Source organism: Thunnus thynnus, chromosome 4 (assembly GCF_963924715.1).
Source record: "Thunnus thynnus chromosome 4, fThuThy2.1, whole genome shotgun sequence".
In the NCBI taxonomy this organism is placed as follows: Eukaryota; Metazoa; Chordata; class Actinopteri; order Scombriformes; family Scombridae; genus Thunnus; species Thunnus thynnus.
In genome coordinates, this window is record NC_089520.1 from 19,278,193 (window position 1) to 19,298,742 (window position 20,550).

Consider the following 20,550-nt stretch of genomic DNA (forward strand, 5'->3'; position numbering starts at 1 on the left):
GTGGCAGGCATTTAGAATATAGAAATAGCCAATCTTCTCACTGATGGTCTTGTTTGCTTATGTAGGTCATATAGAAGCATCAGAGGCATCATGAGACTGTTTCATAACCAGTTAAAAACTCATTGTAGTTCCTTTAAACAACCTGGTGATGGGAATGCAATTGTGTGAGATATAAACAGTGAGCAACAAATGGGTGTTATATGCCACAGTCTGTTTCATGGCTGTCAGTCAAACTGAGAGGACAAGGTTTATTCAGATGTGTAGACTAAGAAATGAGACATTGCAGATGCAGCTGTGCATAAACGCAAGGAATGTGTGCTTGTATGTATGTGCGTGTGTACATGTGATCATGGTATGACGTAGGTAACACCAAGTTAAAAAAAAATATTGCTAGTTATGAAGAAGGTGTTCCGTTAAAAATGTGATGAAAGAGGGGAGGAAAAAGCCAGACAGTGTCAGAGGAACAAGACAGTCAAAGACAGACTCAGAGATGGGGAATAAAAAAAAAACAGAGATCAAGAGCTCGGAGAGATAGAGAAAGTACCACAGACACTCCCCCCGTGACAGTCTTCTCCCACCATCATACAGGGGAACATCGGCTTCATAATTGGTCCAATTTCTATTTATAGATCCTACCCTCCTTCTGTCTGCAACGATGGCCGGGTCCTGAGAAGCCACAGCTGAAAGAACGAAGGAGAGAGACAGACAGAGAGAGCTGTGTGGTAGCAGGGGGAGACAGAACGGGAGAGAAAAGCATCATCATAAATTAACCATAACAGTCAGCGTGTTCATACTAACACTATGCAGCACTGGCTTGATTCAGCTCTTAGCGCCGCAATCCAAAAATGCCAAATATAGAACTGTATTAAAAAATAGTTCTAGGGCACTTTTGAAAACAAAACTTTTTCTTTATGCAGTTTGGTGTTTTTCTCCATGATGAAGGCCTCAGTATCACGGAAACACTCTGGAGACGAATTTAAAACATTATTTGAACAAGCCATGAAATGATGACTTTTTAATACTTTTGTTTGAAGAGCGCCTTGGAACTGCTTCTTTCTCTTTTAACCAACAAACCCACAAGCTGAGGAGCAGTTTTAACAAATGCTCCCACACAAAAGTCTCTGCAGAGGCACTCAATATATCTCCTCCTCCCCGATTAAAATAAATCAGGTAGGTGGCCACAACTGACAGTTGCACTAGATAGATTTAGCAACCAGTCCGAACATGCAGCATCTATTTTAATACATTTTGAAATATCCAACTACTGTTATACAAATGAGTATTTCAGTGGCGTGGATACTTTCATCTAAAAATGAGTTAATATTTGATCATTTAAAGCTACACTAATCAATATTTTATGTTCATAAATGATCAAATGATGACATATGATGTGAAATAGTGATGAAGTCATGGAGAGTTATCACCCGGCTCTTCAGTTCCTCTCAGCTCTATGGAGCATTTTAGCGTCTTTCAGCTCATTGTTTTGGTTTACAGTTTTACTGTTTCGTTTCAGTCCCTCTACTCTCATCAACCTTGTTTCCAGCCATAGCAGGCAGCTGTTTTCAGCACAAAGCTCTGATAAACGCTCTGTATTTGCCGTGTAACAGAAGGCAGACCAGACCAGACTTGGAGACCACGGAGTTGGTGGAGACCAAAACAGAGCTAAAAGAAGATTGAATATTGTATTTATGTTTATTAGGTGTCCAGAAACATGACTTCACATGCATGCTAATGTTGCTCCATATCTGCCGGACGTGTAAGGAGGCAACAAACATGTTCACCACAAAGACTTTATATGTCAGCTTGTTTTAGTAGCAAAAAAATCAGTTACTGCTGCTTTAAGGTTGTACTTTTGAGGTTAAATTTAGAACTTTGAGTGTATTCCATAAATAGTTTTCCACCAGCAGTGTTTTTGAAAAAAGGGTTTTTAGCCGTGACTAGCAGCTATGAGTCACTGTGTTGGTCAGTCAGCTCCCCCTCAAAAAAAAAATCCCTGTGCATATACAGCTGTGGGATACAGAGTTATAGTAAGATACCCAGAGAGAGCTCCTTGAATTGTTATAGTATGTATATTGTTTATACAAGTGACTACATTTAGATGCCAACATTATCCATGTTTGGATGTATGAAGGAGTCTACAAATATCAGTCATATCAGTGAAGGATAAGTCCATTGTACCTCCAGGGAACCAGAGGCGGGTTCCTAATCCCCTCAAATTAATTCAAATGTTTAGCATTAGTATCTCTAATCCCCCGCAAACTTTGCATTATGTGGCACAAGAGATTCAATGGCATTCAGATCAGGCAAAGTGAAAGACAGTGAGCTCGTTATATGGATCTCTCACTAATATAGGCTTGAGCTTCAAATCTTTAAATCAGGTTTAATAAGAAGAAAATATCAGGATTTGATTTCTCAAGATTTCACCCTCACAAAAAGTGAAATGTTTCAAATTTGGAAATACCATATTAGTGCTTGAGGATGAAAGTTTAGGGGATTTTTTGGCTCCAGGTCAGATAATTGAGTAAAATGTGTCTTTCTGTTCATTTGACATGCTTTCTTTTGTGTTTTATTTTTTGTTTCTAAATTATCCTTGCTCTGAAATAGACTGATTGTTTCTCTGAGGTGCCTCTCTGCTGTCTGCCCAGTGTGTGCTAGGAGATGCTAAACAAAAATGAATGAATGAAAAAATATATTCTGAACTCAATTGGGACAGCTGTGTTTTTGAGACTAGCTACTAGTCTTCAAAGGTTTCGCAGGAAAATTAGCTGTTTAATTATTTGTGAGGACAAAGCGAGGCATATTTTTACTGTCGGTTTCCCACCAGCAAGACAGTCAGCCTCCCTGTGTGCACCATTTAGTAAGTTTGTAACACAGATGTACCACTACAGAAAAAATAAAAGCTGTTTTCCTTATGGCACATAGGATATCTGTACGTAGAGAATATATTCAAATAATACTAATAAATATATTCTCTACTCTCATGTAAATCCTTCATGACATGTGAGACAAGAAATTTCTCACTGAATATTTAAGTTCATCCACTAAATCGCTTTATAGAAAATGACAGACTGGCACTTTTAAGTGGACAAACCGTATGAACTAGGTCAAGAATCCAGCTGAGACACTACATGCTGAATTTTGCATATACCAAAATATTTTTCAAAGAGAACTGCCAGAAACTATATCTGGGACACTGGTTTAATTATTACCCCATAACTCACTATATTTAAAGTCTCCTCTCGCCGCAGTCAGTTGGGCGGGGCTCCCCAGCGAAGAATATCAGAAATCATCACATCTTTGGTTTGGTTCACATTCAGGAGCATCTTAAGTCCACTTTCCTGGCCTCGCCTCTTTTATACAAGTAGACAAGAGACACGCTGAAAGCTCACTTCAGCAACACTGTGACAATATGGTGATTTTACTGGTATTTGATTTCCCTTAAAACATATGCAATTAACAAGTTAAGAAAACTATAAACACACATTGTTTACATATTCTGCTGGTACATCAGGTTGGAAGTTATTTTATTTTGCAGTAAATGAAGCATCTATTAAAGGACACATTCATGTCTTTTGAAGTAATTCTTAAAACAGCGCTGACATGCTGTATGCTCATTGAAAAGGTCATGGGTTGCTGTAATTGTTCCTCCTCTCCATACTGGCTGCAAAGACATCCCTTTTTAAAGTAAATTCAATATAGGTGATGGTAGACAAAATCCACAATCGTCATTCTGTATAAAAATGTATTCTAACGTTCAGCTGAAGCTAATAAGAGGCTTGTCATATGTACATATGCGCATGTTACTATTGTTGTACTGCAAGACATAACTTATCCTGTAAAGTTCTTTTTATGGCAATCATTATTGTTTTATGTCAAATAAGCTTATTTCTTAATATTTGCATTTTAGGCATCCTATATTTTTGAAATTCGACCAACAATTAAGACTGAACTATGTGCCATTTTAATTTGTTTGAGTTTTTTTTTTTTTTGGTCAGGTCGTTACATATTTGATATATGTCTGATCAGATCATGTCAATATTCTACGGTACTAAATGGGTGGAAAAAAAACAACTTTACAAAGTAATTCAGTGCAGTACAAAATATTTTATATCTTTATATATAAAATACATTTTTAAAGTTAAAGAATTCAGTTTTTGTTGAGACTGTGCCAAAGGCATGTGCATGGTAATGTTTATAATATGAGGAGGTGTATGTTCGTATTGTGTAGTTGTCTATTATCTAATAATAGCTACACTTACAATAATACACTATAGTACAACAATGCACCAACTGCAGCCTCATCTCTGTAACACAGTCTCAACAAAAATTGAACATGAAAAGCTTCACAGAAGTAGCAACATATCGTTTGCAAGGATATGGCATTGCATTATATTGCACAGGTGTAAATATTCAGTACCGGACACCTTAATTTGATCTTGTGCATTACCACTCATACTACTCAGTAACACCATGGCTCCCTGCTGTGTCTGTTAATGCACCAGAATACCTGGTGAGAGACATTAAAAAAGCAGCATGAATAGACATGTAACAGTTTTTTCCCCACAACCGCTCATAATTTCTTCCAGTCTTACTTTATTTTTATGAAATTCATTCCCTGTTTGGCAACATTTATGAATAAAACAGGTTTGTTGAGATTGTAGTTGTTTGTAGAGTGTGACTGTGTTTGATTTAAGCATAGAGGGAGAGTCACAAATTGACAGAAAGAGTGGGGAGAGAGAGAAGCATTGGGAGGAATTTCAATGTCTTTTGGCCCAATTTGCAAAGAATTGATAAACCGCTGTCTTCCAAGCATCCTGATCCCCAAACTGCAGTGCTCAGCTGCTGTACGTACTGCATGGTGATACCGCATTGTGATCACTGAGACAGAGCTTCTCTCTTTGTCTGCATCTTTGTCTGTTCAAGTTTGATTTTGTCTCTGAGCTTGTTCCCTACCCAGCTTTCCTGGGGAATGATGGAGTGCGTGATGTCTCTCACCTGTCAGCAAATGCAAACCGGAGAAAGAAAAAAAAAAAGAGGAATCTTGTGCACCTGTATGATGTATGCAGTGTTAGATCTTCTAACGTGTGAGTGTGTGTGAGAGACACAAAAATCCCTTCTACCTGTCTCCTGAGCTTTCATAGTCTTCTTTTGTTTTTACACTTCTGACTTATAGGATCTAAATCCTTAAAGTCACAATTTGTGTGAAGTATTAGCAAAAAATGTGCTCAACTATGAATAGTGAAACCCATTCTGATGAATTAGGTATTTATGTATCTACCAGCAATGATCATTTTTATCATTGTTAGCTGCTCTACATATTTGAGTTGTATAAACACTAGTACTACGGTATCACAAGAACTCATGTGTTGTCATGTTTTACATGTACAGTAAAGGTTCGGTTTATACCCAATCAGAACTAGTTTGTAGGACTTGTTGTCCGACCGTGATGTAAATCAAAGATGTTTATAGTCACGAATGTTTTCACCTGATGGCAGACTAAAAAGTCGACCCTAATAGAGAGGGTGGAGACGCAATATCTTGTAAATACAGGGATAATAGTGCATATTTTCAGATCTCTGCTGGAAAGGAACTCATAGTGTTGCATTCAGTTGTTCACATCAAATGAATGAAAAAAGAGAGTAGAGCTGTAATGATTAGCTGATTAACAGATTAAATCAGCAACTATTTTGATAATTGATTTATCATTTCAGTCATTTTTCAAGAAAAAATGCCAAATATTTGAACAGTGATTGCCATTTTTTCACTTTTTCAGTAATCAAGTAATCAAGAAAAAAACTGATAGATTAATCAATAATGAAAATAACTGTTAGTTGCAGCCCCACTAGAGAGAGAAGTTAAACCCCAGACAGCTTTCTCAACTCTGCACAGCTGGCAAATCACTGCATGAAGTGGATGTGAATGTTGGATCGTTGGTTTCGGAAGACCAGTGTCCACCAATGTTAGAGCATCTTACAAGCCGGTCTGACTGAATATACTGGCCCCTTAACAACTTATTAAGCAAACTAATTAGAAGATGAAGCCATCAGATAAATATTATTATGACAAAAAAAACTGACATGCTTAAGGACCAGCTAGTACCTCAAGTTATACTTAAGTATTTTCTTTAAGTTTCCACCTCTGACAAGGCATCATGGCCACACCATACTTGCAATAATGTCTGAATTCAAGGTTGTTCTCTCATTGCACCCATTTTAGTTAATATGGTTAAGAGAGAGGGATCTTACCCAAATCAACATAAAATTCAAAATGTAAGTGTGTGTGTGTGTGTGTGTGTGTATACTGCCAAGGATGCTTTGCACTCATTATTTGATCCATATCCAAGTCTCAGTGGGTCCTTGTTGCTAAAAGGTTCTATTTCTGGCAGCAAGTTGTTGTTCTTCATGAAGCCATAGTGCTCGAGCGTCCCGTTGGCAGACGCTGAGTTCTCGCAGAACTGTGGGCTCCAATCCCAGCTCATGACCTTTGACGTGCATCATACCATTGTATACACATCCAGCAAACACACACATCTAGCAAGCGGATGAAGGAACTGAATCCATGTATGAAATAAAGGCTGCATGAGAGAAAAATGTACCGATGAGAGGCAGATGAAGATGGAGGAAGAGAGTCAGAGGGAGTGATGTGAAGGATGCAGATAAGAAGGGGAAATAAAGATGGGTGAAGGAGAACAAGATGGAGGGTTGTAACAGAGAAGAGACAGAGAAGGAGGGCAGGAGACCAAGAGTGTGCAGTGCGCTTGTTTTTTGCTGATACAGATCAGATTTCATAAAGATCCACTTGATTGCCTCATAACAAGGGGGACGCAGAGAGGAATGAGATGGAGAGATGAGGTGGAGGCAAACAGAGACACGATGAAATTGATAAATAGCTGCTTTCACTCCCCTCAGCTGCTTTCTTTGTTTTTCTGGTTTGTTTTTTTCCCCAATGGGCTTAATATGATTAACCTAACTGTAATTCGGAAAGAGGAAAAAAAAAATCAAGGACAATAACAATGACAGAAAGAGGAGTTCCCACTTGTGAGTCTCTGATTGGATGAAGGTTTCAGTGTCGGATGGTGTTGTGTTGCTCCAGTTTTGGCTTATTCGACTGTCCACATTACTCTGACTGTCCCCAGGGTTCATCTCTGCTCCCGGCTTCTCAGATTCCCCTGTTTGACAGTGAAAACCACGGCCTCATCGCTCCTTATATTGAGGACTGGCAGGGGACCAGGCATAAGCTAAGATGCTGCTGAGCCTGTGAATTTCGCTGTCTACACTGACTGACTGACTGAGAATTACTGTAAGACAGGTAGACCGTTTGTAGGCAGGATTAAGAATGGGGACCATCTTTCCTAAATAACTAGCTAGCTACCTAGCTACAATTATGTTCATGTTAGCTGATTACTGTTGGGAGGGTTATTTTTTTGTGTTTTGTTATTTCTGTACAGCTGTGTCAATCTCCTCATTTTTGTGTCTGTATATCAGTTGTTATTTTTCATTAATGTAGTGAGGTAGATAGCTACCTGTTTAGGGAAGAGGGTCCCCATTCTTAATCCTGCCTCTTTAAGCTCTGATTGGTCGTTTGTTTCTCCAATCAGAGGTAAAAGCCCTTAATGACTGCAACACCAGACCTATTTAAATTGCAGAACAAATCAAAGATGTGGATAATGATTCAGCCGTCTGGAACCAGGCCTCTTCTGATCCCGCTGTGTGCTCTGTTGCACCTGTAACCACACCTAATGCTGATGTCAGAGTGTACCGAATACGTCATTTCTACATCACTGCAACAAGGACTTCGACCGGCAGCAAAATTAGTCTAGTTCCAGATCTGTGAATCACTGACCACATCTCGATTTTCTCAGCAATTCAACTGGAGTATAATTATTAATGAAATAACCAAGTGAAAGAAATGGCTAGTCAGAGTAGAGTATCAGGGCTGCAGCAGAATTAGATGATATCATCTGGCGTAAAGTCATTGTTTAAGCAGTGTCAAAGCAGAGTCAGCGGCTTGTGATATGTGGAGCAATACCACACTTCAGGTCTGATAAGTCATACTACTGTCGTTAAACTGTAAGCTGACAACCAACCTGCTATCATGTGTGGAACGCTTTCATAACACTGGATTTAAGTAATATATGAAACAATGCTTTAGGCAGTCGGTAACATTTTGCAATTAAAACCTAATAAAGACATATGACAGCATTTACTAATTCAGCATACATTTAGCGTACAATCACAATTACACACTTTCCAAGTGTTACTTTTTTCAAATCATCATCAATACTATTTTATACAGTGAAATACAATTAAGTTTTGATTATATATAATAAAATAGTGTTGGTTTTTAAAATAGTATTGTAGTATTATATTGTACTTTATAGGTAATAGTTTGAACATCGCTAATTAATGACCAAATATAGGCCTTAAAAGAATAATATTAGAATCATTATGCACTTAAACTGTATTATTCTACATATTAACACATATAACGTGTGTGTGTATGTGCTGTTTGTTATTTGTGAGTTTGTGTGTGAATCAGTCTCCCATGGCCACAGGCTCACAGAGACATTTCCACAGCAGTGGAGAGATGAGTGAAGTGAAGAGATCTTTCTACATTTTCAGTCCTTGCCTTGACAGCTCTCGGAGTACCAAAAACTCTCAGCTGAAGCCAACCAAAATCTATGAATCTACCTTTACGGGCTTGAAGGGAATTTTGACCCTATGGTGTGAAGGAAAAAGATGGTGGCCAACCCACCCACCTCACTCTTTGTGCCCCAGACCTCCAACCCACCTCCAACCCTCGCACAACCTTTCTCTGACTGCATTTATAATGCATAAAGGCATTATGTAATGACCACAAGTCCAAAACAGCTACAATAGTGTGGCAGCTGTCAAAGCACCAGGATGCCAATTACCACGCATGGCCATGTGCCATCACTAGGGCCTCTTTCTGACTTTCCCCTTCTTATGCGCCTATATGGAGCAGAAAGAGTACACGAGAGAAGACGGGAGAGGAAAGACATAAAGGAAATGACAACAGCTGGAGAAACAAGAGGAGAATGGTGGGAGGATTTTAATGAGGAAGGGAACATGTTGTGTAATGAGAGGGAATGCAAGAGAAAGCAAAAAGAGGAGAGACGCACAGAAAAGACATGAGGGAAAATTACTAAATCAGGGGCAGCCATGATTTATTGAACAAGTCCAGAGTTCACCCCATCTGTCACATTTATTTCCTACACATTTGTTTGTGGGTAAATTATGTTTACCAATAAATGCCCACGCTGAGGCAAAGGGATGCTTAAATCCCTCCTCAGCAAGATATTTTACATCATTCATAATTATTCTTTCATTCAATCATATCAATCATTCCTATTCAGAGTGTGCTGGAGCCTTTCCCAGCATGCATTGGATGAAGGGCAGGGAGCCAGTCCATCACATAAACAGACCAACACACTTACAGTATGTTCACATTCACACCCAGTTCATCATACTTGCACCTCTCTGGACTGTGAAAAGAAAGTGGAGCATCCAGTAGAAACCTACAGGAATGCAGGGAGAGGATGAAAACACCACATCTGTCACTTTAACTCCTTTCAAAGATATCTTGACTTCTTTCAATAATTAACCCATATTTTTGTGTCATCTACAGTATTCAACTGTATTCAACCTATTAATTAACCCTATCTGTTAATTATTACAGTCATTTATATGCTGAATAGTGACAATTCAATACTGTAGCTTATGAACATTGTTTTGTTTTTTGTCTTTTTCCTTCAAAGGTGCAAGAGTGGCTATGTCTCAACTGTCAGATGCAGAGAGCGTTAGGAATGGACATGACCACGCCACGCTCCAAGAGTCAGCAGCAGATACACTCTCCTTCTCATGCGGCCAAACCAGAACTCATACCTGATGCTCCGACTCAGCCTGCACCCCAGACACAGACCCCTCCTCAGACGCAGCCTCCAGCACAGGCCCAGCCTGCGCCTGGCCCTACCAAACAGACTGGTCCAGCTGGCCCAGGTCAGCAACAAGCGAAGCTCCCTCCGGGGGCAGTCCCTCTCCCTGGCATGGCCAAGGCCCCGTCCCAGCCTGATTTGTCCCGCAGCTCCCCTGCCCACCAACCCCAGCACCCCCGCCAGGACCAGACACGCAGTGCGGGGAGCTCCCCGTCACGGCAGCCCCCACCTCCAGAGCAGACTTTTGGGAAGTTATTTGGCTTTGGTGCTTCTCTCCTTAACCAAGCCAGCACTCTTATATCTGAGACTACTCAACCCCAACAACAGCCCCCAAAACCAGCCCCCAAACCAGGAGGACCTCCTGGTCCAGGACCCGGGGCAGGTAAACCCTCAGGACCTCAGCCTACACAACAGGGACCTCGAGGCCCTCCTCAGCAGCAACAACAGCCTGCTCCCCTGGACTCCTCTAAGCCCAAATCTAGTTGTCCACTCTGTAAGACAAACCTCAACGTAGGCAACACAGTAGAACAACCCAACTACAACACATGCACACAGTGCCATTCCTTAGTGTGCAACATGTGTGGATTCAACCCCACTCCACACCTAGTCGAGGTAAGACTCTGATTTGATCTATCTGGCTTTCAAATGTGTGTGACAAAGTGTCAACTGGTCTGTGACGGCTTGCAGACCATGGATTTGCTAAATGAAATGATTTATCGACGTGTTTCTGGGAAAAATGCTGTGTCATAATGCAGTCGAAACGGTTGTGTTGTTATCAATTTGGGCTGCCTGGTCGTGGAGTGAATAGCTGCATTTTTAGAGGACTCCTGTGCGCATCAATCAAGAATTTGGCTTCAGGTGCTGTCAAGTGACCAACAATTGCCTCCATTTGCCTTGTTACCGAGGTTCTTGTTGTTTTTCTCTTTTAATTCTTTAATGCAAAGAGATCAACAAACAACTTTCATGATATAAACCATAAAGCACTTGTGTAAAAGAACACTTCTGCACAAGAATTTTGGATAGTTCGATTTACATATAGCAGGTTCTGTACCCAGCTTCTACACACAACGTTTTACGTAAGCCTGTGATTGTTCAGCGTCTTCTCTGTTCTCCTGCCTTTCTCTCTCTCTGAGTTTCTCACTCAAGACCTGCTCTGTTCTGCTCTGTCAGGGCCTTTCATGTAGTTAGCAAAGTGAAATCCAGGCTGTGACTCACCTCATCAGTGTGCACTCTACCCTGGAGCTGCACAGAAATTTATGACCAATCCACAGGAAACAGAGCCCCATCAAGTTCAATTTAATGGATAATCTTAATATTGATTAGTCACATCCAAGGGTCAGCTGAGGCTTTGTACTTCCCTTAAGTGCCCCCTTGTCCGTTGTCATGGTGGGAATCCAGCTGGTAAGAGCAGGGACTTTCAGAGGCTTCCAGAGCCAGGCAGTAACAGAGTTTAATTATGCAAATCAAGTCCAATTGAATGATTGCAGTAATAACAGGCTTTCTGCAGAGTGCTGGCTTTTTATGGGCAAGCCTTGTCTTCCCAGGCATCTGGCTGTCACAGTCACTAACACAGGCCATTCATAGATCGCTATGGAAACAGAGAGATAATTTGTTTGTCAGGCATCCCTTTCATGCTCGGCTGCTGAGATGCTGCGAGTCTCCGAAAACTTTCAGACTGCACTTTTTCATGAGAGTCTCTGTTATTAGGTGTGTTGTGTCTCTGCTCCACTGGCTACAGTCCGCATCTCAATCCAGTATAAGGTGCCTTCTTTCCAAAACGGTGAACAGTTTTTGTTTTCTTTCCATGTGAGCTGGCAGGTAGGTCGCTCCAGAGTGGGTGGGAACCATTTGGACATGGTGTGAGGCTTTGTACTTTGAATCTAGGTTTCTCAGCTTGATTTCCACAGTTTGGCACATTCATCCTCCTCATCCTCACGTAATCTCTGCAAACTTTACTGTTTCTCTCTGCCTGCTTTTTCTGTCTTTTCCTGCCTGTTGCGAGCAGAACTGTGATCACCCCTCCCTGTTTTCATGAGGTTGGTGACAAAGCCTGTAGTTGCATCATTTCTTCAAATTGCCACTGGTCTCTTTGTTTTTATAGAGCATCTCGATATTTCGTACTGAAGATCTGAATCTTTAAAATCATTGTGTATTTTTGTGGGGCCACTTTCAACTGTAGAGTTGGTGTGCTCTGTGGGATTGACTCAAAATAAACTACAGTGGTCATGTTCATGTTAATGTTGGAAAATCAGTGGAAGTATAGTATGTGGCCAATTTATATGTTTTTAATAGTTTTTGGAAAACAATGGAGCTCTACGGCACAGGGGAATAAACTATGCAAGACTTTGGTTATACAGAAAAACCATGTTAGTAAGACAGAAGAATTTGTTTTGGTATTTTCATGGGATTTGTTGATAACAAAAAAAAAAACAAAAAACAGAGTAGCACCAGCTTTCTTTTTTTTTTTTTTTTTAAAGGGGCACTGTGGAGTTTTCTTGCAAACAAGCAAAATTAAGTTTGCATTGAATGTTACTCCAAAATGAATTGTGTGTTTTCTTGAAGTCTAAAAAAAGTGGTGAATAAATTTCCCTCCTCATGAAATGATTTTAGTACTTTAAATCCCACATTGTTTACATCTGTGTTTACTAGCTGGCAGTCGTTTCCTTCCTTGCCTTTGCTGGTACATTGCTGTGTTTCTAGATTCATGACAGCCACCTGATCACTGAAATATAGTGTGAAACTATTGTGTATCGTGTCAGCTGCATGCAAACAAACAAAACAATTAGCAAATAAAACGCAACAAGCAAAACGGGGACCCGATTAAAAAACTGCTCTATAGCACTAATAGAGGTGAGAAACTCCAAATGCATTTAAGGCTCCTTGTTTGTTTTTAAAAATACCGGATCCTTTGAAAAGGAGCAGATCAATTTTAAAGGACCAGTGTGTAGGATTTAGTGGCATCTAGAGGTGAGGTTGCAGATTGCAACCAAATGAATACTCCTCCGCCTCCCCTTCCAAGCATGTAGCCTACGGTGGTCGCAAAACTTGTGAAAAACAAGTAAAATGGGAAAGGCCCTCTCTAGAGCCAGTGTTTGGCTTGTCCGTTCTGGGCTACTGTTGAAACATGGCGGTGCAACACAGCGGGTTCCGTGGAAGGTGACCTGCTCCCTACGTAGATATAAAGGGCTCATTCCAAGATAATGAAAACACAATCTTATTTTCTTATTATATTATACACAAATTAAATCATACTTATGACTATTATATTCCATTTCTGTCAAATCCATTCTGCTAGATAACATTAAATTCTACAAAGTGCACCTTTAACTGATTTTCACTTGGATCATATGTCCCCAAGTATCCAAAAGACAGTTTTTTTCTGGCTGCAAGAAGAAACAGTTGACATTCCTCCTGTGATGTTGAAAATGCTTCCACTAATGGAAAGTGACAAGTGTGGAGAAAACACAAATGGTGATTATGTACCAAAGTAATTAAAGTAATTAAAAAAAAACCACCAATAAATGATTAAACTTAAAGCATCAGACCCTCCTAACACGTTTTCTTTTTTTTTTTTTCAAATCTCTACAAATTGACATAAATTATTACCATACAACATTCTGAAATATTGATTGGAAACATATTGACCCCCTAAAGCATCATTGGTAATAGATCATCACATCCCGTATTGAATTTTCTGTAACAGTAGTGAGGATTTTTTTAAAAAAAAAAAAGATTTGTCGCTTGTGGAAATCAGAAAAATGCTGGAAATATCCATGAAAATAAATTTTCCATCAACTCATGAGTGACACAATGCATAATTAATTCAGAGCAAATTAGGCTGAACTGTATCATATAAAAGAATATTCAGCCCCTCTTTAATCTGTGATGAGACGACCATTGCCAGCGTCTCTGTGTGTGAGAACGAGTGGAAGAACGTAGGAGGAGAGAAAGGAAAGAGGCGATAGATTGAGAGGGAGGAGGAGGAAGAGAGTGAGAATCAGAGATAATGAGTGAGAGGAAGCCAACTGTTTGTTACGTTGCACATTATTTCACATCAATTAGCGCTGAAAGTCATGAGTAAATAAGATGTCCTTGTTCTGGGACTGTTTTCTTCCCCATTATGCTTCTCAAGGAGATTAAAACCAACCTTGTGTCTTCTCCCCAGAGTTTGGTTATAAATAGAACATAAAATGTTTTCACTGGAGTGTCTGCCGCTCAATCTGATTTACAGTACACTGCATGTCAATCCTCATTCCTGAATCACTCTGTTTCTCTGCCCCTCCTTCCGCCAGCACAGGATACTCCAGTCTAGTGAAGCAGATACGACAAAGTGCATGCCAACCCTTAGCTCATTCTTGACTGTAAATACAGCTAAATGTGTGTTTGATACAATGCATCATGTTTCAAATCGCAGAAGTCTCACTATAACATTGCCAGTTTTTCCCATACATTTTGTTCCCACGGTTGGGCAGGCGTACTGATCTGACTCTGTCGGCTATTATTATTATGTTATAAAAGTGTGCCCACTGTTTATAGCAAGACTGAAGCCCTGAGTGGATTATTTGTAAAAGAACTGAATTTCTACCAGAACTGTATTAAACGTGTATAGAAACAGAAAACATGGCTCATCAATAATTCAATGAAGGGGAACATTATAAATAGTTCATGCCGTGTGGAGCAGCGAAAAAGAGCTGTGTGTGATTTCTCGTGTCAGATAAGGTCAGTGTGTGTGTTGACGAGAAGAGAAACGCACACGTGCAGCTGCATGTTAGTTTAACGGCACATTTGTACGAGGCTGTTAGCGGGTTGTATTTGAGACTTAATCAGATATGATTTCTTAGGGAATCAAATAGTGTACTTAACCTTACAAAAAGTCCACTTACTCTTTCAGAACACATATTTGCGCCCTCATATCAGACATTTTCTTAAGACCACTTAAGACAAACTTTAACTCCTCTAGTTGCTCAGAACTGATTTATTCCAACATTTTTACGGCTTTCTCAGCTTCTCCAAAGACTGACTCCTTGTCACCCTCTAGAAGATTAAGGTGGATCAGACAAACAGTTTAATATCAGCATTGTCAGGTGACATTTTAGGTAAATGGAGTTCAGCTGTGGCCTATCCTGGCTCTGTTACCTGGTCACAAAGACTTAGTCTGCCAGAGACAATACAGCGCTGAAATAAGGCCAACTTTTAAATAACTTACTCATAGTCATTATTGTACATTTTCATTTCTCACATTCAGAACACATTGTCATTGTATATTGTAAAGCTATCGACACACACGTCCACACACACAAGAGCACTCACTGTCTCATTCTGTAATATGCTCAGCTGTGACGAAGCAATTACAGTCAGAGAGTGTAAACAGAGACCTTTTAACCGTCTGTAACACTGTCTGCAATAACTATATATTGGCTCAGTTTTATGTTCCTGGAACAAAGTATGCAGGTAAATACTGTATGTGGTTGGCACATGATGAAATTTTATAGTGAGAATTTGGAGATAAGGCATTGTGTAGCACAAAATGTACTCCTTAAAAACTTTTAAACCTTAAAAACTCATCTGAAGAATCGCTAATACCCAACAGCTGCTGAGAGCTGTACACAGATTAAAGCCATATATTGAATTATAGAAATTCTTAATAGAAATTCTATAAAGTTTTATTTTTCTCATTCAGTACTACAAATTGCCCGAGACTGCAGTGACCTTGAAGACACACCAGGCACACAGCGACGTTCAAACATATGTAGAACATGTATTTGTGAATGTGCCACAGCTCTGCGGGAACACAGTCGCTGCTCTCACACACAGCTACAGTATATATGTACATGTCATTCTCAAACATACTGGAAGTGTTTTCTGAAGGTTGGCACCAGCCTGTGTCTCCCTCAGGAGTCCCATCCAAAGCCAGATGGCTGCCGGCATCATGCATCCAAGCCTGCCATGCTCAGCCTGGCTGCTTCCAAAGTGATGATGATGGTACACCATCACAGATTCAAACACCCACCAGGCCCCGATCAGCTGCTTGCCTCCTTTTAATACTACCATATCTCTTTGCGCCGCATGTACTATGTGCTTATACGAGCTAGCACACAGATAGTACTGGTACTATGTGTTCAGATTCACATGTGCGTATGCATCTTACACATGCATGTTTCAAACCCACGGAACAGTGCAACATGACTAATCTGATCACAAGGTATCGCAATTTGTGTCAGTTCACTGTTAAAAAAAGTCTTGTGTTGGAATATTTAGTGAATATAGACACATTTTTAAATTTGTAGCTGATAAAGATAACAATAATTCCATTACATTAATATAGTTATATGCAAATTATTGTCTGACAACTGAGTAAATAAATAAAATGACATGATTACCTATAACTGTATATTCTTGTAATTTTAGTTATTTTAACAATCTAAATATTGTATTATGCTACTAACATTTTTAAATGCTAATTTAAATGCTAATGCTTATGGTTGCATCTGGTACTTTTTAAAGTAAGAAATGTTCCAGCCCTACACACAGTCACATACACACTCTCATATGGACGTAAACACACATTATTATACTTCACCTTCTTGTTCTCTTATTTCAAATGTATTAAATGGGTGAACTGTGTGATCCTGAGACTCCTCGCTGAAAAATAACCATTATGCCAGAAGCAGGAATTTAATCTTTTGCAATATTTCACTGTTTTCTTGTACCCTGCTTTATTTCTGTTCTTATTCAAATGTTTTGCAGTTCTCTTACATTATATAGATTTAGGTGACATGCCAGACGCATAAAATCTGCCCCTTGACACATCATTATTTAATGTGACGCTGTGGTTGTTTTGCTCCCTTGTCTCTCTTGTTTCAGTCGTAGTCAGGATGGATGTACACATGCACCCGCCTCCTCTTTGCACGTTTCAGTGCTCTTCTCCCTCCGTTTGCATTCCTCTTCCTCCTGTCTACATGCCTTAGTTGGAGACTGCTCGCTGTTGACACATTGATTGAATTGGCAATTACTTCTAGTTGAATCGCTGGCGGTTGACATTGCAACACAGGTACTCAGCCCTCTTGATTCAGTCTGCGCTCTGTTGATTTAGCGGCAACAGCAGGGGCGAGCATTTTAAAACCCCTGCACATAATAAGACAGCGTATTTATAAGAGGTGATACAGATGCAAACAAAAAGAGACAGAGATGGAGAGAGGGGTGTTTTTCTATTTGTGTGTGTGTGTGTGTTCTGTGTGTGTGGGGGGAGTCTTGTAGAAGAAGCTAATAGTTGAGAGTGTTTCTAATCCGTGTTGAGGGAGTGTAGTGATCCCCTTGAGTACGGTACTTAACCCCAACACCATTGTAAAGATCCACCCACACAAATAAGTGCCATCTGAGAATAGTAAGCCTTGTTGGATGATTAAACTAAGACAATGCCATTTTGACTTTGTCTGATAAATTATATTAGCGTTGAAGAGACTGTAATGGTGAAACAAAGGTTTTCCACCTAAATCCTGTATTTCTAAAGCGGCGGCACGTGTTAAATTTGAATTACACGAGGCATGTTTACCCCAAATCCATGCGCCACAGAATACACCCTGATAAAAATGACTGTGCTGCAGTATGACAGGAAGATGATGTGATGTACAGCAATGACTGCTTCCTGTTGAGATTATGTGGCACCCAGCGCAGATGGCTCGCTGGTTTGGAGGCTTAAATGCCACTCACTCTCATCTCTGGGACCTTTGTGTTTGGCAGCAGTCTGTGGGCTCAGACCGAACTGGAGTTGCATACACTTTGACAAAAAACGATCTGCTGAGGGATCCAGCGGCAAAGCTCCCATTCCATGAACAAGCACAAGTGTTATCTTTTGTGCCTTTGAAGTTTTTTTGAAATTTTGTGTTTCAGCACTGTTTTGCCTGATTCTAAACCTGAGAGTGACAGGAAATAGAAGAGGGTGAGAGGAAAACCTACAGTTACTAGCACCTTTTGACATGGGGATTGCATTGTATGTGCCTTATTCTGCTAAGCCTCTGTGCACCACAAGTGTTCATTTTTCATGAGCTGTCTTTGAGGTCAACCTCGATCTGTTCCAAGCCCTGCCTGCACCTGCAGCAATATCAGCTCTTTTGATGAATGACTATCTGAGGAGCACAGTGACCATATTGAACTTGAATTAACCCCCCCCCCCCCCCCCCCCCCCCCTGGTCCTTTTCAGCAGTTCTATCTTCAAATGCCCTTCCTCTCCTACCTTTTGAGTGAATGTGCTTTGAAGCCTACAAGGGACCTCAGCATTGGCTTAATCACCTCTTCAGAACTCATCATCTTCAAGGCCTGGTGGCTATGCTAACGAGCTTTAGCGATGCTCCAGGAGCCCGTGGCGGTGCCGCGTCTGTCCTCGCTGTCAGAGCCACAGAGGTGGGCCGGAGCAGTCCTCCCACCCCTGCTACTGGACCCTCCTGTCTCAACACATTATTTCACCCGCTTCATCGGTGCTCCCGCTCGCTCTTCCCCGAAGCACCTCAGGCATGCGACTACTCCCTAATGCTGGCATTAGGAAAGAGGGAGGGGGGGTTAGTTGAGTGTGTGCGCTACGCTTAGAGGCTGCAAATACTAAAAGGCTGCCGACACAAATGTGAGATTATAGAACGGAGACGTGTGGTTGTATGTCAGGGGAACACACACCAGAAAAATAACACACACCAGACAGAGGGAGAGTTATAATGAAAGGGAGCAGGAGATTGAGAGACAAAATGAAAGAGATAAAGCTCACTGATCGCTAAGATATTACATTTAACCCCTTGCTAATCTTCTCAGTGCTGCAGCTGTCGGGCAGCAGTCGAGATGATCAGATCAGTTTGTGAGGCTCTGACTGCTGCTCTGTACAGCGACCTCACAACAATAACAACAATAGCAAAAGTAGCAATAGGAACATTACACTCAGCCAGAGAGATGGTCCTCCCACTGCCTCCATTAGTGAAGACACTGCCAGTGCAGTTTACTGCTGGGGGTGTGACACAACAACCACAGGAAGGGTAATACTTCCTAATGGGTTCACGTGGTCACTGTTGTTTACATTCTAAACACCTTATTTCAAAAAACCAACACATACTCTTCAACGTCAGTTACCGTTTTGAATGCTGGATTAGTGATCCCTGTGCTTTTTATACCAGTGAATGAAATATACTTTTAAGATGCAGCAGAGGTGTCTGATCAATCTACTTGCTGCATTTTAAACTTTGCTATCTGTCTCTCCAGAACCACTTATGACTCATCACATGGTGTGCCACCCTTTCATCCTTCCATTAACAACTCTAATGGTTAAAATGACCACAGTTTTTTTTATGGACCTGTCTGCCTCCTGACTTAAAGAGCTCCCATATGAGTTGATGTAGTCCTGTATTATCAGTAATAATATCAACAAATGATGTTCAAATCAGGTATTAGACAAGTCCAATATGGCAGCCAGCTCATTTTTAAATGAAATTTCTCTTGAGTAAATGTTGTCACGTAACAAGCTCTTATTGTTTTTTCTCAAACAGCTCCTTACTATGAGTGATGGAGTCGTACATGAACACAATGTTTTCTGCCAAAGTTAAAAATGGTTTTGGTTATGTCACATGTGAGATTTCTATAGTGGGCGGGACTCATTTCGAAAAACGTGACTATGCATTTACGTGCAACAATCAGGATTTAGCAACAATCAAATCAAATGTGATGACAGCTGTGGGTTGTTTGCTCATGTTGCCAGGCAACTGTCAATCAAATCTGATCAAACTACCCACACAGTACTGGGGAAGTGATTAGCATGCAGTTTTAAGCTCTTATATAAATGATACTTAAGGGTGTTCTTTGCTACAAAATTGACTGATGCGCATTCAGTAATGAATATTTAACATGATACAGAAATATTTAAAGATCCCCTCCAGTCATTTTTTAAAACATAAAAAATCCACCACTAGAGTTATAAATTGTGTCTGACTTGGTTTTTTTTACAAAAAAGTTAAATTACCCTTCTTACTGTTGAATATGCAAATACGGTTGGTTTCAAAAGTTTAACTGCTGGACACAAGATGCATCCTCCTTTACTGAAGAGTCCATTATTAGTGTTTGTGCACTGGAGGCCTCAAGTTTCCGTGTCACACTTGTATAATTTGAATATTTGACCATGATTGGCTCTAAACTAGTTGTGAGGTTACAAGTGAAGTGACAAGAAGAAAAATATATTTTTGAGGGGAGTGAAGCTTTAAGATTGGACATTTTTTTAATATTTTCAAGGTTTTTAAAGAATAGTAATCGTCCAGAAGACTAGTTAATCTGTTTATGTAAATCAGACATTGCCTGACAACTTACTTGTTGATGCCCAGACTGCCATACAGACTTGCTAACCAAGTAGTACATGTATGCAGCTGCAAGGAGCAATGTGTCTGAAAGACTAGTTTAGCATAAGTAGTCATATATTTTTACTGGACTTGTACCAATGAAGGTGTCATCTGACTAGGCTCTCTTGATAGGTTGCAGCTTGAGTAACTTGTCTGAAAGATAAATGTGAGATACATGAATTGTATTTGCTTGGCTGCTAGCTGTAGATTTGCCTGCCAGGAGTATTAGAA

General features: G+C 40.3%; 1 protein-coding gene across 6 annotated transcripts in view; it reads left to right on the top strand.

The window, feature by feature from the left end:
* Positions 1–20,550, top strand: part of bsnb (bassoon (presynaptic cytomatrix protein) b) — a 68,015-nt gene that overhangs the window by 14,069 nt on the left and 33,396 nt on the right. For all 6 annotated transcript variants that reach the window (XM_067587242.1, XM_067587245.1, XM_067587240.1 and 3 more), the window contains exon 3: positions 9,779–10,567. In XM_067587242.1, the coding sequence (XP_067443343.1) occupies positions 9,779–10,567 (789 nt within the window). The remainder of the gene's footprint in view (positions 1–9,778; positions 10,568–20,550) is intronic.